The sequence below is a fragment of the Procambarus clarkii genome, chromosome 1, assembly GCF_040958095.1.
Source record: "Procambarus clarkii isolate CNS0578487 chromosome 1, FALCON_Pclarkii_2.0, whole genome shotgun sequence".
Lineage (NCBI taxonomy): Eukaryota > Metazoa > Arthropoda > Malacostraca > Decapoda > Cambaridae > Procambarus > Procambarus clarkii.
The window spans coordinates 42,884,547-42,901,969 of record NC_091150.1 but is presented as its reverse complement, the minus strand read 5'-3'; the positions used below and the strand labels follow the sequence as shown (position 1 = coordinate 42,901,969).

General features: G+C 38.8%; 1 protein-coding gene across 9 annotated transcripts in view; it reads right to left on the bottom strand.

The window, feature by feature from the left end:
• Positions 1-445: 445 nt before the first annotated feature.
• Positions 446-17,423, bottom strand: part of aux (cyclin-G-associated kinase) — a 48,460-nt gene continuing 31,482 nt past the window's right edge. For 2 of the 9 annotated variants that reach the window (XM_045748296.2, XM_045748483.2), the window contains 5 exons: positions 15,969-16,127; positions 15,435-15,647; positions 12,366-12,535; positions 11,687-11,860; positions 9,679-9,925 (listed from right to left, as the gene is read on the bottom strand). In XM_045748296.2, coding sequence (XP_045604252.1) covers positions 9,818-9,925; positions 11,687-11,860; positions 12,366-12,535; positions 15,435-15,647; positions 15,969-16,127 — 824 coding nt within the window. In that variant the 3' untranslated portion in view covers positions 9,679-9,817. Of the gene's footprint in view, positions 1,502-8,397; positions 8,533-8,588; positions 9,926-11,686; positions 11,861-12,365; positions 12,536-15,434; positions 15,648-15,968; positions 16,128-17,423 lie in introns of those variants that run through there. The other 7 variants (XR_011222274.1, XR_011222249.1, XM_069302015.1 and 4 more) reach the window with 7 other exon arrangements.

Below are 17,423 nucleotides of genomic sequence, written 5' to 3'. Positions count from 1 at the left end.
AGAGTACCAAACAGTCGTATTCCTAATTAGAAGAGTAATAGGGAATCAAACACTAAGCACTGTTCGAAAAAATGCTAACACCAATTACAGTATATAGAACATAGCTAGTTCCAGCAAACGAGTATGGAGCACCACAGGTGGTACCAGGCGCACACATGGAGATTGTTTGTCAGCAGGACCTCCAGACCTCCAGGTGTGATGTTAGTTCCTACCTAATGGTACACTGTCTACTGATGGATTGCTTTTCATCTGTAAACCAATGTTAGTTTTTCTTTCTAATCAAAGTTAGTGGTTCGTTGTGTTATGTCTATACCTTCTGGCCAGTTTTTCTCTGGATTGGATCGATCTCTAATCCTCATGCTCTGTTCGCCTCTGAGGTACTGGAGCCTAATGCACAGAGAACCAATTTAGAGGTCAGCCCAGGAAAATTGCACACAACTGGCAATGGAGATCAACCATTAAATTTATTTTAGTGTATAATGGAATATCTGAAAAAAATACTTGCACAAGTAAAAACTATGGAACCCTCTAAAAATATGCAAGAAAAGATGCCAAAAAATACAGATACAAAATACTGTATATTTTGAGGAAGTAATAAACATGAACAAGACATAATGGATGATATTCTCGAGATTTTTATGACTGAATTAATGCAAATTTAAACCTCCTCTTCAAGAGTTCCAATGAAACTCTCACAAGAATCAACAACAAAGATCACCAAGCCTCAGTGTAGAATAGCAATAGATCAAATCCAAAAGGGCTGTGATGAGGGTTCGGACCTATGCACGGGATGTTCCCAGCTGCGAAGGTTCGAACTCTCATCATGGCCCTTGTGGATTTGTTCATTTAATATATCATGCTATTGTGATTTCTGTGTGTAGGGCAATAGATGTTTCCTTCACCCATAGTGTAATATAAATATAGAACCACCTACATGCCACAGAAGTAAAGGCCAAGACAGAGATACAGTTCATCTTACTGCCCAAACAAATTACATAAGGAAGCATATGGGGGACCTTCCACAGGCCACAGACTTCCTGTTCCCACCTGTGACACAGTTGCCATTACGTAAATACAGGCAAATACTAAGTTATATTATTAATTTTGTTGCATTCAGATCAAAACAAAAAAAGTGCACTATCAGAATACTGTATAACTTACTCCTTACTTGTACACATTCTTGACTATATCACAATGCATTCAGATCAATACCATATTTACACTATCAAGATAAAACTAATTAAAATCCAAGTAAACAAACCCACTAAAATGAACACAATTCTGGAATTCAGGGTATACCAGTGTAGCTTTGCAAATAATGAGATGAATTACACTTAATGAGCATAATGTTAACTAAATGGAATACATACGTAATTCAAACAAATTTTTGTTAATGCATGTTTTCTTTCACAAAAATAAACTTATTTAATACACATTTGCAGTGATCTATCTACCATTGTATGGGCTATATGAGGAAGATTCTGCAAGTGCCAAGCCCCCCCTGGAAGTAGAAAAGGTACACAGGTTATGAGCTATGTTGGGGCCTCTCGGACTTAGTAAAAGTTTTATACATACTGTCTACGCTCAGTAAGCTGAATTACACAAGGCCCACACCCCAATTCAAGTTTGCTGAACTTTCGACTCGACTTGAATATCTCACCCGGAACATCCAAAAATTAACGAATTCACAATTTTTGGTACCACAACCTGGTTACTTGTGTAGTTTACAGACTTACTCTCGCAGTTTACCTTTTTACTCCCACTGTTTACTTGGTTACTCCTGCAGTTTACTTGAAAACAACGAATGTGAATTCATTCGGGTTACCTAAATTTGGATAACTAAGCTCTTACAGTAGACTAATACAATTTCTTCCACTTAACTGATCTTAACCACAGTTGTAAAATAGTTTCTACAATAGCCCTTATGGAGGAAAAAAAAAATAGGACCTAGTGCTATTCCTACAAAAGTTGTCTTACTCGATTCTTCGTAATCAATATGAGATGCTGTAATAAGATTAAATGTGTGAAATTTGCCAACACTTCTTTCCTTGCTTACTTTTTCATAGAATAAGCCTCGACTCTTATTATTGTTAAATAGGAACAGAAGTCCAGTTTAACCCTTTCGTTGCGCTTAAAATATATTTTTCACAGTTATCACCAAGGGTCAAAGGGACTAAAAATGTAATTCTGTAGCTATTTGTGTATTTTTATTATACAGTATTTACAATAAGAAAGACATTAAAAATTATAAACAAAAAAGTTAGAGGTTTAATTTTCTAATAAAATATGGTCCAAATAACCATATTTGGACTCATTAGGCAACAAATATTCCTAAAGCAAAGAATATCATAAATACAACCAGTAAGCATATTTGCCGAATTAGTCACCATTTTTATTATAATTCCAATAGGATTTTTTTTCTTTATATGCCGTGTAATCTCATTAAAAAAAACTGAAAATGAATGTGGTGATGAGGTTTTAGTTCATTCTGGGCCATTATCAAGCCACATTTTATGCAATGAAATGCCCTTTTCCTGGTAGACCCCCAATGTGTCACTAAACTTAACTATGGTACCACCAAAGCTGAGCCCAACACACCAAGCCTCTGGGACTCATCCACTGCCAACTGGGAGCCAGGACCAGAATCTGGCTCGCTTTACATGACGAGAGGAGCAGGGAATAGAGAGATCAATACAGAGCTTGGAAAAAACCAGCAATGATTGTAATGAAACGTCATTTTTTGGGTGAGACACAGTCTCTCCCCAGAGCTATCCGGGCTGATATGAATGTATCAGATACTGGCATCAGTCAATGTGCATGGAGTTCAAGGCCTACCGGGGACCATGAGCCAGAATCCTGGCCCCCTCGGAGAGGCGCGAGGAGCAATGGCCTATAGAAACCCCCGTGTGGTTGGAAGCATTCTATGTCTGCCATCAACCGAGTCAGGCACCCAGAAAAGTAAACATCCCAAAACAAACCCCTATTCTGGTTAATATATTGCTACTGAAAGCCGAACTAGTGCACAGAACTCTCCAAATGAAAATGAGGAAACTAGCAAACGAGCATGACTTCACCACGTTAATGATAATCTGGCAGCAACAGCATCCTTGGTGGACCCAGGCCATTGCTCAGGAAGTGCCTGAGGAATTGCTCACAAGGAAGTCCTATAAACTAAGCATCCTAGGTGGAGACCTTTCTCATTATGGTCAAAGTAACACAATCAAGATATGTGTGTGTGTGTTCATAGGACACACAATGATACAACCAATAACCATAATCATCATAAGTTATTGTTGCTTCAGGGGGAAGGGGAGGGGAGTATTTTCTTGTTTAATTATTTTTATTGGATCTTTAATACTAAAAAGTGTTTCTAGATATAAAAAGTTATAATAAAAGTAAAAAGCCAGAATGGTCAAAATTGAAGCAGGACGTATCTTCCATTAAAGCTTGATACCTGTTTGATGGGGTTCTGGGAGTTTTTCTACTCCCCAAGCCCGGCCCGAGGCCAGGCTTGACTCATGAGTGTTTGGTCCACTAGGCTGTTGCTTGGAACGGCCCGCAGGCACACACATCCACCACAGCCCGGTTGGTTCGGCACTCCATGGAGAAAATGATCTAGTTTTCTCTTGAAGATGTCCACGGCTGTTCCAGCAATATTTCTAATGCTCGCAGGATGGGTGTTGAGCAACCGTGGACCTCTGATGTTTATACAGTGTTCTCTGATTGTGCCTATGGCACTCCTGCTCTTCACTGGTTCTATCCTGCATTTTCTTCCATATCGTTCACTCCAGTACGTTGTTATTTTACAGTACTGTCAAAAGAACGTCCCCTGCATGGAAGGCACCACTGCTCTCGAACCTCCTCCTGCTGCTGTAGCATGGAGCATGGCATCAGCTGTTTTCTCTACTACTGGGATGTCCCAGCTGGAATGTTTGTGTTTTTTCCTGTGCCAGGTTTGGTTGCTGAGGTAGCAAGTGCATCACACTGAGTTGAACATTCAATGAATGCAGGATCGAATTTCCATGCCGAATCATCCAGAGGTTATGGTAAGATTTGGACGTTCAATGCATAGGAGGAAAGGAAGGCTCGTAGAGCAATAAGGAAGGCCATGCAGACACCAAGGCACCCAAATCTGACAGGAAGGGTTGCTTGTTCCCGAGTCATTCCCCCCAGGACTTTGAGGACTTTTCTAGCATGGACTTTAACCACTGCACCATACACCTGATAAATGTACCAACTCTATGGTGCACAAAAAAAAAAAAGTTCCAATTTTTTGTTTCTTTTGACTTTGTTAATTACTTTCCAGGAAGCACAAAAATCCAAGTAAAAAAGTCTCTACCTCTTGTGGTTTAGCTGTAGAGGCCCGGAGAATTTGCAATTTTAGGTAGAAATTAAGTGAGGTGCTGAATGGGAATATCTGTGTCGATCTATTTAAATTTTTTCTCACTTTATTTTTTATTTGTTTGTGTTAACAAGTTGTATTGATGTGTCAAAGGTGGTGCTCATTATGTCAACTTTGAAAATATAAATACATTATGTACAGATATATATGTATAAATATACACATCTTGAATTTATTCATACTTATATAAGCCTAAATAAGCCTAAATATTATTACACATAGCACACACTTTGCCTGTAAATATATACATAGTAATCACTCATTTGCTGGAGTTAAAAGTTCAATGGCTCCTTGTATGGCTGCCCTGCACGTTCACACACTCACTGGATGGTGATGTGTCAGACACGGTCCTCGTCTGTTTACCAAGGCCCTACAAGGAAAGTAAGGGACTCGGGATTTTTTTTTTTTTTTTTTTTTTTTTAAGATGGAGCAGTTACTAAAGACTTGAGGAAACAAATGTGAGCCCCTTGTGTGCGTGGGAGTTTTAAATTTTATGACAGGCCAAAAACAACTTCAGTTGTGGTGAGCACATCAATGAAACAACCCTGGTTGTTGTGCACAGTTTAAAAGGGTTTCATACATGCCTAAATTTCCATTGTTGTGGGCTGGAGAACCCCTCTGAAAGTCAGCTAAGGTGACATTTTAAGGTGATAAAGAGGCATTTTAGTGAGGCAGTAAAGTTCATCATGAACATCAGTTTTGTCAAACCTGTCCTGCATCCTCCTTAGGTCAGTAATTTTTGCATCTAGGACCTTCTCGATTGTATGAGAGCCACTTGTACGGTATTAATCATAATTTTGCCCATAGATCAGCAAGTTAGTTTTATAAATATTTTATGGTACGTAGTACAACAGTTTATTTTGAATGCTATTATATTTCACACATAAATATTAACAAATTATTGCTAAATTGATTCGTGAAAATATAAAGATTAAATTTCTCATGAATATCTACAACATGAAGCAGAATGTACTTTCGTCATCAATGCCTTAGCAACTACCTACATTCTGTTGCTCCATTATGTGAATTATATACAAAATCCACTACAAGTTGCAGCACCATGTCACCAGAATACCAAAGAAATCACCACAAACATGAAAGAAGATTTTGCTTGCTAAGCTGCATGCACTTGTCACACACAATTATAAGTCTGCATCATACTATGAGGCAAAATTAACTTTTAGAGATAACATCATGCATATTGCATCATCAGCACATGAGCCTATGTTATGATAGGGTATTATTTACAAAGAACCATGAATTACAATTGATCATAACAAAATATGTAAACAGTTAAATAAGTTTACTAAAAAAAAAAAGTAGATCTACCAGAATATGTTAGTAAGGAAATGCTACTAAGAGAAAAACTCGTGAAATACAGAGATAAGGTCATTTATTGGGAGAAGGCACTAAGCCATTAAGACTATATAGCACTTGGAAGGAGAATGAGGATATGGATGGATGGAAGGAATGGTGCCCAGCCACTTGCGTGGTCAGGGATTGAACATCGACCTCACTGAAGCTCTACCTTCACACTACCATCCAGTCCAAGTGGTTGGGCACCATTCCTTCTCACCACTTTGAATAATACTTCAAAATTATTTGTACAGATACAACAGGAGAGTAAATTTGAAAACAATAGTTCCCAAATAGCTTTAATCTTTAATAAAGAAATAAAGAAATTTAAATAAAATGCTAAGCCCATTTATAAATGCAACAATTATGTGATGGAGCGAAGTAGACTGATGGGACTTAGTATTTTGATAATTCAAATGATGTCATGTTAACGGTGCTCAAGTTAATGAAAAATCTATTGACAACATATGCTGAAAAATCAACCATTCAATGCCTGAAATGTCCTTTTCCGGTGTGGCTCTCAGAACCCAAGCCCTTGCCAACCGGGAGCCAGGACCAGAATGTGATTCAATGAAATGAGGGGAGTTTTAGGGATCAGATCAAAGCAAAACCTAGAAAAACACACCATACATAAAAACACAACAAAATAAGCCACCACTTTAAGAAAATTACGTACCCTCAAATGAAAAATACCCAGATCACCCTAGGTCTCAGTCAGAACACGCACTCATGAGCTGCCTAAACCAAACCCCTACACACCACAGCAAAGAAAGGTATTTCATTACATTTGACACAATTTTTGGATAGGCACCAATAGTGGCTTTCCGAGCCAATTCACAACAGCACCACAGCAGAGTCGCCCTGCATTTCTGAAAAAGAACAATCACAAACAGAAAAATATGGCCAGGGCTTACCCCTGGAAGGTGACAGAAGAAGAGAATCTGGGAAAGAAGGGCACCTACTGCATGTAAAATGCAGAAGCACAATGTAAGTGTAGAAAGGCCAAAGAATACCCCAGGCAGAGCTAAAGGTCAACACCCAGATGGAAAATCCAGAACAAGTCTCAAGCCCAAAAAGTAGAATTCATTTTAACCACAAAACCCCTAAAGGCATAGGCCAATCAGAGGAGCCATATTAGCACAGACCGACATTACCCCAAAATGCACAGGCCAACATTAGCCTATAAGGATGAGAAGAGGACAGCCCTGCAACAACAGGTGGAAAGCCAGTGGACACTGCAGTGAAACTGTATAGAAAAGAACATACAGGGAATCTACAACAGCCCACCCAAGAATGCAAAAACAATGCTTGGATGAGGGAAACCAGTCACTCAATCCATTACTGCAGATCCTCACAGCCGAGCGGACAGTGCTCTGGAGTTGTGGTCCTAAGGGCCTGGGTTCAACTCCTGGTTGAGGCAGAAACAAATAGGCAGAGTTTCTTTTACCTGATGCTTCTGTTTACCTAGCAGTAAATAACTTTGTAGTTAGACAGCTGCTATGGGCTACATCCTGGGGATGAATGTGTGTGTGAGAGGGAGAAATATATGTAATAGATATGATACAAAAAAGTGTTTGGGAGTCTGTACATTAAACAACCGATGGTTAAAATGGTGGGGTCCATGAGCTAACAGCTCAATCCTTCAGGCACAAATAGCAAATAGTGTGGTGCAGGTGTGGTACTTGTGTGGCAGGTAAAATTCAAACCAACTACCAAGGAAGGAAATTTTGGTCCACAGTCATTGAAATATGAAGCTACGGCATGCACAATGTGGATGACATAAGACAGAAGTCATGAAAGAGAAAAGAAAGAACAACAAAGAAATGGCCCCAAAATAAAATTGAGGATGGGCCCTGTCAGAGGGCTCAACCAAATGCTTGTCTTGCCTTGTAGCTAGAGCCAGACTCAGGTCCTGGTTCCTGGAAAGCAAGAATGGGTCTTGGAGGCCCTGATCATCTTCCTAAGGCTTGGCTAGACCAGTACCTAGCTCAGGAAGTTACTGAGTGTGGCCAACCAGAAAGTTTGATATTCTGAAAATGACTTTTGATGATATGGTATTTAATTTATGAATTTTATCAATGAACTGAAGTGTCACTACCAACTACAATGATATTCCAGTTAAATTTAGATAAATGATCAAAATGTAGCACCTGACTATTATAGTAAAGGAATATTCATTCTAAGAATGATTGTAATGGAGATAGTAATGCATTCCATCTTAACATGGAAAATAACCACCAATAACACACTGTAAATAGCCATAAAGGAAACTGTACACCTGGAGAATATTCACATGTCTATCCTGAATAAGAAACAAAAGTCTAGCCCTGCGGAAAGCACGAGAAAAAAAAAAGAAGAATGGGGTTTATGATAAAAGACAAATCGCAAGCTCTAGTCATATATGCCTGTCATATGATTCACTCACCTTGGTCAAGGTACACTGGCACCTGTGATGAGATTTGGCTTCAATTCTAAGTCACATTTGGGTTTGGAGTTTAACACATCTATTTCACTCCTCTACCAGTTATAAACAGTTAATTTATACAAGACAGACAGAGAAGAGATTATCAAATTAATGCACTACCCAGATGACTATTTAGAACAACAAGATAGACTGAATTAATACATTTGTTAGAAGGTGCCCGAAGACGATAGTACTGAAGGGTTATTGTGCACGAACTATTTTATTTACCTCTATGACTGCGGTAAGAACAAAGCAGCAGAGAGTGCACAAAGCATCATGGTTCTCTGGTAAGAACTCTTGATAAGCAAAGCTGTCAACAAATCAAAATGTGACAATTAAAAATAACTAGGGCTTAATTTAAACAAATTTATATTTTAATACTGGTATTTGAAGATAGTAGCAGCGTTTCCTTAAGAAATTAAGAGAAATATATTTTGCTACAACATAGGAAATGAAACCAGCTATTTTCTAAATTTCTGGAGCTGCACAGCAAACAAACTATCCTTCACAGCTTGCCCAGTGTGTATGGAAATTACATGTTTTCCATAAATATTATTTTGTTTGTATTATATTGCAGTGTTCACTCTAGGAGTTTACAAAATAAATTTTAACAAAATATTAAAGTGACAGCATTTAAAATCACTGCATGTTTAAAATTAATAATTCTACATTACCATGCTCCAAGCAATTTAAATTCTGATAAAACTTTTTTATAAGTAAAGCTTCATAAAAATGTCAAAATAAAGTTTGATATCACAGAAATGAGATATACTGGTAACATAATACATACTGAAGCTATATGTTTAATGTTCCAGACAACAACAACACACACTTCATGGGTTAATGAAGCCAAGTTTAGCATAACATATCTGCTACTGAGATGAATGGTATCAATGACATAAAACAAGACTTAACTAAAATGAGAATATGTTTCATGAGAAATATGAGAACACGTTATAGGAGAAATATGAGAACACGTTATAGGAGAAATATGAGAACATGTTATCAACCTCCTGAAATGATTTTCCAAGCCACCATCCGCAAATTCATATAAAAAATCAGAGCCCCTTATTTTATACAAACTATCAACAGAACTACAGGACTAGTTAATATTAGCTTTCTTTACAACCATATAACATACTTTCAGCACCTACTAAGATTCAGAAAAGTTTACACTTGTAGTGTCATAACAATGCTCAGGGTTAACTAAAACTGTTACTTAATACACTGAACTAACAATAACAAATTTTGGCTGAAGGGGAAAAAGCAAACAGGAGAGAGAAATTTAGCAGTTACTTCAGAAAATATGTTCATAACAACCTAACAACTAGCAAAAGTAAAAATCCTGACATAACCACTTTTTAAAATGAAAAAATCTGAGTCTGCATTTTCTAATTGATCTGATGAACCTTTAATGTAGATAACTTGTGAAAAACATCCTTAAGAAAAAAGAAAGGAGAATACATTTACTAAAGTGAATGTACAGTGAATGCCTATAAATAATAAACAATGATTTCCCCTTTGACAATTATGAAGGGAAGATTCCATGGAAATAATGCATCTTTGTTCAGTTATACAAATAAACTTACCAGTTCTTATTTAAAAATCTGCTGCTGGCTAGGATCATTTTCAAATTCAGAATAAGCGTCATTTAATTCCATAAATATGAGTTTTGCAAGAGATTCATGTTCCGTTCCTGTGCACTGGAAAGAAACAATATCTATTATACATACGATCAGCATAATGAAATGTAATATAATATAATATACTACATAGTGCTAAAGTAACATAATATTCAGCAAGACCTCACATTAATGACATCTCTTATTAATGAAACTTCCCATTAACAATCATTTTTAAATACTGAACTGGTCCAGACAACCTGAACACTCTGGAAAACAATAAATACTTTGACCAATAAACTGGAAAAGGTGCAAAGGCATGCTACAAAATGGCTTCCCAAACTGAAAAACAAGTGTTATGAGGAAAGGAAGTGGCGTTAAACATGCCAAAACTAGAAGATAGAAGAAAAAGAGGTAACATGATCATCACTTACAAAATAACAGGAATCGACCAAATTGACAAAGAGGAATTCCTGAAACCAGCAATTTCAAGAACAAGAGGACACAGATTGAAGCTAAGGAAACAAAAGTGCCAAAATATTAGAAAATTTTCTTTTGCAGCGTGGTAGAGGGTTGGAACAAGTTAAGTGAGGTGGTGGTGGAGGCCTTATTATCACTACATTTTGTGTTTTTTGGGGTTATTTTTTCTTGACTTTCCTTTCAACACATATTGACCTTCAACTTTCACATATTGGACGAATGCCAAACAATGTTTATTTAAACATACAATTAAATTAATGAATTAAAACTACCTTTATTCACTGTTGATAACTTCAACTTCAATTATCTCTGAAACTAGAGTTTCAACTTTGAATGACTTCTAAAAATCCAGTTTTTGACCGATGCTCACCATTTTGACATATTGTGTGCTCAGTTGTCTGTTCTACAATCCCTTCAGAATGATTTTTCATAAACTTTATACATTTGGAGATATAATTTTTTTTGGTCTAAATTTGCCGCATATTTTAAATGCCTTATTAACGATTTTTTTTTTACAGTAAACTATACTGAAAACCTATATTCTAATTTGATGAAAATGAAGATCAAATGCTATTCTGAGAGAATAACATCATTAAATGAACAATTGGTGATAGTTCATATTTTTTAATCTGAAATGAAAATCTGAAGTTTTCAATATTCAATTTTAAAATTAATTTTGATTCATATTTTTCAAGTTATGCTGTGATCATTTAGACAAATTTGGAGCATCTGCCTAGTTGATTATGCAAAAAAAAAAAAAAAAAAATGGAAAGTGTTTGTGCAAGTTTTAAAAACTTATGTTAAATTATTTTATGTCAAATCGTATATGTATGTATTGCGCTGTTTAAGGGTTAAACGATTTGGCGGGTCATATTCTAGGGAAAATAAAAATCAAGGACCTGCCCAAAATGCTATGTGCGTAGTGGTTTTACAAGAATGTAAGGAGTCTTGTATATATAAATAAATAAAAAATATGATCGCTACATACAAACTAGTGACTAACCGACACAATTGACAGGAATGTATGTGAAAAAATTCAAACTGTATACAAATACAGTACCATAGAAATTACTGAAATTTTAAAATGCATTGCATTTTTATTACAGTGCACTAAATAAACAAAATATTATAATGTATGTGACTTTATGCTCCATAGAGTTGCACAGCGCAACTCAAACTTCAGGTACATTCAGTTTCCCTTGAATTATTTTCCTACACATGTCATAGCACATGATAATTGCATTTTTTTTCCATTGTTCTGGTGTTATTAATGTACAATGATGTATTTCTTGTCAGAATATTAATTATTAGGTTAACTAAGACAATAATTTACAAATATTATACCAAATTAAAGCTTCTTACCTTGTCTGGATGGACTGCTAGACACGCCTTGCGGTACATTTTTTTAACCTCATTTTGTTGCACCAACTGATGCATACCACACTCATTCCACTTGCAGCCTTCCCAGATTATTGAATGAAGGGAACATAACAGTGCACGAATATTCTTCTTTTTGCCCTCAGTCCATTCCATTACCTGTATTATAAGCACATGTGGTAAAACAAATATCTTACCGCATGCTGAAGGACTGGGTAAAGCCAGCCATCAGTAAAAATGGGTAAGCTACAACATAATTCTATAGCCTAAATACAGTCTCTGCCATTAACCTAAACCTGATGATTTACACTAAACCGTGTGTAATACTGAGAAGCCAGAAGCAAGGTTATCCTAACAGTCCCATAAACCTAGTCTTTATTAATGAGGTTGAAGGAAAATTTGTAAAGTTCCCTGTAGTGCCACTGCTAGTATGTCATTGTGCCTGACTGTGCCTGATTCTAGTCATATGACACAGTTCATCTTACCGCAGAGAGTAACTGAATGATTCTACTCAGAAAAGTGCTTTTAAAATTGAGTCAAAGCCTCATTTTAAGTGTTATTTGCATGTTGAAAAATTGAGAAATAACAGTTACCAAGAACTAGCATATAGTTTCTAAAAGAACTACTTGAAGATCATCACTATACAATTATTAAATTAACATACCTTAAGCTTCTCTGGATCCATACTTTTGGCCAATTCTACCTTCTTCATCTCGGCCATGGTGCGAGGACCAGAGTCTTTCCCACTACTGAAGCTGAACCCTTGAGAACCAAGCAGGTCTCCAAAAGCATCTTCTCCAACCCTACCCTTTGGAGTACCCCCTATATTTTTACCTGCAATGTACAAAATTTAATTTTAAAGTGAAAATCTGGATAGCTTTTTATTAACATATTAACATCAAATGAAAGTATGTTAAAGAAAAAAAAAAAACAGCATTGAATGTAATGAAATGCCATTTTCTGGGTAAGCCCTGGAGGCTCCCTGAAGCTATCCAGACTGATATGTGCTATATTAGTTTGGGGTCATCAGTCACAGGAGTTCCTGGCTACCAGGAACCACAAGCCAGAACCTGTGCCCCCCTCAGAGAGGCACAGGGAGCAATGGCCTATGAGCACTTTACATTTAAAGTATGTCATAGAATGCCATCGACCGGGGAAGGCACCCAGAGAGGTAAGTGAATCAAAATAGACCACCGTTTGGTTAACCTATGCAATCCACCTCCCAACAGATCAAAATCACTCCCCTAGAAAGAAACCAAACAAGCAACCCTTCATGCAACTAGCACTTTTGCTTGTTAGCATTACCTAAGGGGGGGGGGGAAGAGGGGGAGCTGGCAGCCCACCATTCCAGTTTTTGAATGATGAAAAACCATCGACTGGAGGGTGGGAGGGTGTCAGGGAGGCTCCGGGGCTCACCCAGAAAAATGGCAATTCATTACATTCAACACTAGGGCTCCCTGAAGCTAACTACCCAAAGATAAGTAAAAGGAGGGACTTACCCGGGAGGCAGCAGCACCATAGGTCTCAAGACAAAGAAGAGACAGACAGCCGCAACAGTCACCCCCAAAGCCACACATTTCCAAGAAGAAACAGGAACATTCACTAGATACCCAGCGGCCAGGACCCTGTTCGACCTCCAAAACCCCTTGATGACACCGTAGACAATCTGAGACACATGAGCCCTGGAACAGGGAACCAGGGAAAACTGGATCCACCCAAAGCGCGTCCACCATCACAGAACCAATGGCCCGCAGGTAGCGGCGTAAAGCTGCCACTGGACACAACACATGATGCACCCCCGGCCTAACCAACCAGGCATCAACAACCAAAGGACCCCTCTGGAAGCCAGCCATCTCATTCTTTGCCAGAAAAGAAGAAGGCTTCAAATGAACAAAACGACCACCTGGACCAAACGAACAGTACCCCCGGGACCAAAGGACAGCATGAAACTCCCCAACCCAAACCCCAGAGGCCAAGGCCAACAAAAACAAGGCCTTCCAAAAGCACTCCCTAACCGAAGGGGCCACAACAAAACGAGAAACGAGAAGACAGAAAAGAAAGAACATACTATAAAGACTTAAGAAGGCTTAGGAGGCACATGAGCAGACCGGAGGTGTAAAAATGCACGAGAAAGCTTGTGGAATGGAGCGAAAACAACATCCACCCTTGCTGGAGGATGTTCAGCAAGCTGAAGCGACTCCGCCAATGCCGTGCTGATAAAAAGCAACAGTACAAGGCATAGATTGAAGATAAAACCTACGAATAGAAAGAAAATGACGGAATGACTGCCAAGAAACTTCATACTGTCGCTGTGAAGAAGACCACAGGTGGGACACCATCAAAGAAGCCACTTGATCACCATATAAATGGCGATACACCATCAGAAAGACCAGACCCGTAGTGTGGAGCAGTAAGGGGAACCAAAGAGGTACCTCACTGGCCCGATCTGCTGGGCCGTAGAAAAATGCGGGGGTTTGGACACCGAGAAAGCAGCACCTGGAACCAAGGCTAGGGCTGGCCACCATGGAGCCAGAAGAATCCTCCTCCCTGATTGGATTCTAAGCGAGCTAGGACTTGGAGCAACAGCTGGACTGGAAAAAAAGAGGTACAGGAACCTCTACCTCCACCAGTCCTGCCAAAAAGCATCCACCGTGATGGCCTTGCAGTCGGGGAACTGCGCAACATACAATGAGAGACGACGAGACCACCGACGCGAAGAGGTTCACCTCCAGGTGCCCATACGTTCGTCAAAGCCAACTGAAGGAGGAGGCGTCAACCGTCTACTCCGTGGAAAGAGGAATGAAGCGAGTCCACTCCAACCAGTTGTCGAGGTAAGCCAAAACAGAGATGCAGGACCAGAAAACAGGATTAGTGCAACAGAAATTGTGAGAGGGCCAGAGAGGAAAAAAAACAAGAAAATAGATTCAATATCGGTTGAGGCCTAACCCACAAACATACCAGAATTACAAACAAACAAGAAACAATTATACAGCAGTGAGAAAAGAGGCAGAAAGGAACACGAGGCAGAAAGGAACAAGAGGCAGAAAAGAACTTTGAGAAACGTATAGCAGACAAATGGAAAACAGATCCAAGCCTTTTCTATAAATCCATTAAAAGCAAACTGCATGTAAAAGATAAAATCCAGAGAGTGAGAAAGGGGGTAAGAAAAAAAGATGATATGATACCACTTACAAAATACTAACAGGAATAGACCAAACTGACAGAGGAATTCCTGCAACCAGCAACTTTACGAACAACAGTACACAGATTCAAACTAAGGAAATAGAGGCGCCAAAAAATATTAGACAATTTTCTTTTGCAAACAGAATGTAGACGGTTGGAACAAGCTAAGTGAGAAGGTGGTGGAGGCCAAAACCATCAATAGTTTTAAGGCGTTATACAACAGAGTATTGGGAAGACGAGACACCACGATTATAGCTCTCATCCTGTAACTACACTTAGGTAATTACACATAGTTGATTGACAGTTGAAAGGCAGGGTCAAAGAGCCAAATCTCAACCCCCACAAGCACAACTTGGTGAATACACATGTCAGTTTTGTCCTATAAAGTTTGAATAATACAGCACTGGTACTGTATATCAATGGAAATATTTTTTTGTGGCAAAATCATTGAATTTGGCCAAGCCTGATGTCTACGAACTGTGACATCTGCGCACACACACACACAGCACAGGATGAGAATTTAGTCAAGAATATATTACCCAAAACTTACCAGAAACATCAAAATTAACACGTCCATAATTGGGCTGACATGGAGATTTCATCTGATGATGTGGAGTACCTGTTGGTGTTTTCCCAGCTATTGGTGGTTGCTGTGGTTGAGTTGGTGGTGGCTGTGGTGGTTGTGGCTGAGAAGGTTGTTGCTGTGGTGGCTGCTGAGGTCTACCTGTCGGCTGCCAACCACCCAATTGTGCTCCAATCACACCTATAGCAGAACACAGACTTCAGCTTAAAATATATAGAAAATGGCAAGCTATTTATTTCCTATATCTGGTTGAAAATTGTTAGAAATTTTCCTCTTTATCTATCCAATTTCTTGCATTTTGAAAACTTTGAGTTACTGTTAAGATTTTGAAATTCTCTTCATTGAAACTATAATATGAATGTTTGATGTTGATTAAAATGAATTTATGATTTTTTGACTAACTACTACACATTGGTACCTTAATAACTGCACATGTCTTCCATAGGTATAAATAGAGACAAAATTTATACAAATTGTTTTATGAAGAAGTTAAATGGTCACCTGGTGTCTGTCCCTGCCATGCTCCAGCCACCTGTGGACGGTGCTGTGGAGACCCAGTAACAGGAGTGCTACCACCCAAGGGCGTTCCCCCTGCAGGTGTTCCACCCTTTGGTGTTGAAGGTTTAGATCCACCCCATCCACTTATACCTGTCAAATTACCTGTTGAAAAAGAATAATTTCCCTTTAAGGAAATTATTTTAATAAAACACAATATACTAATCCTTAGACTGTGGGGTTGTTGATATTACATTTTACCACTTGGCAAGCAGCATTTGTCAAATTATGAAGTGTTACCTTTGCTGTCAATAGATGGCACTGAAGCTTCAACGAGCTACTTAAAAGTTCAGAATTAGTTCGGCACAAAAACAATGAAGGATAATTCATAAAAACCTCCACGAGAAGGCCAAGTGGTTGCTCAAGTAGGCAATACACAGCTCTCACAGGGACAAGACCATATAGCAGCCAGGAAAGGATGACTACCACTTTCCAACATAGTGGGGATCTTTTCAAATGCCTCACAAACACATTGTAAAATATTTCTCTGCTCACTGCCAGTTGGCTGCCTGGCCACTACTTTAGACTGCCAACGGATATAAGCACCTACACTGTCTAGAGAGTAGAGAAAGAGTTGCCCACCTTACTTTCATTTACACTAGAGCCCAAGAGAGCATAGGATTTCAAGACAAAAATGCGAGGAATTAAAAGAAATTGAAGTGCTTGCTCAGGACGAAGCTTTTCATTATATTCTAAGCCTTATTTCTGTGATAGACCATTCAGTTGCTCTCAAAGGTAAGAGTACCCAGTTGATAAAATAAGTAAAGGGTACACTTACCAGATATGCAGACTGGTCAGAAGAGCCTGCAGATGATAGGGGAAACTAATCTAATGAAGAGAGTCAGTCCAACTCCAATGCTATCAAAATTAGAGGGAACCCAAAGAGATCATCCACAAGTATATTGAACACTTCACTAATGAGAACCACATTGAGGGCTAACCGGGCTATGGTGGGTATGTGGGTACGTGGGCCTGCAGGCCGCTCTAAGCAACAGCCTGGTGGACCAAATTCTCACAAGTCAAGCCTGGCCTCGGGCTGGGCTTGGGGAGTAGAACAACTCCCAGAACCCCATCAACCAGGTATCAACCAGGTAAATCTTAGACTCCAGGAAAGAAGCAATTCAAAGCATCCATCACCCAGAAAAATGAAGTGACTGGAGGCCAATCTGTTGAGGCAGTGAACCACCAACACATAATTCAAGTGAAGCCAGATTCACAGAGCCCTGCCGGAGAGGGATAGATCTAAGTGACATACAAACTAGCATAACTTCTTTACCTGTGATAAGGACCAAATAAAGGCAAAGGAACCACATCCATCAGTCAATAAGAAGAGAGCTGGAAACAAACTCCCATCCAACACCTCACACATCGGTGAACCAATCTAGCAAGGGAAGTGGGAAG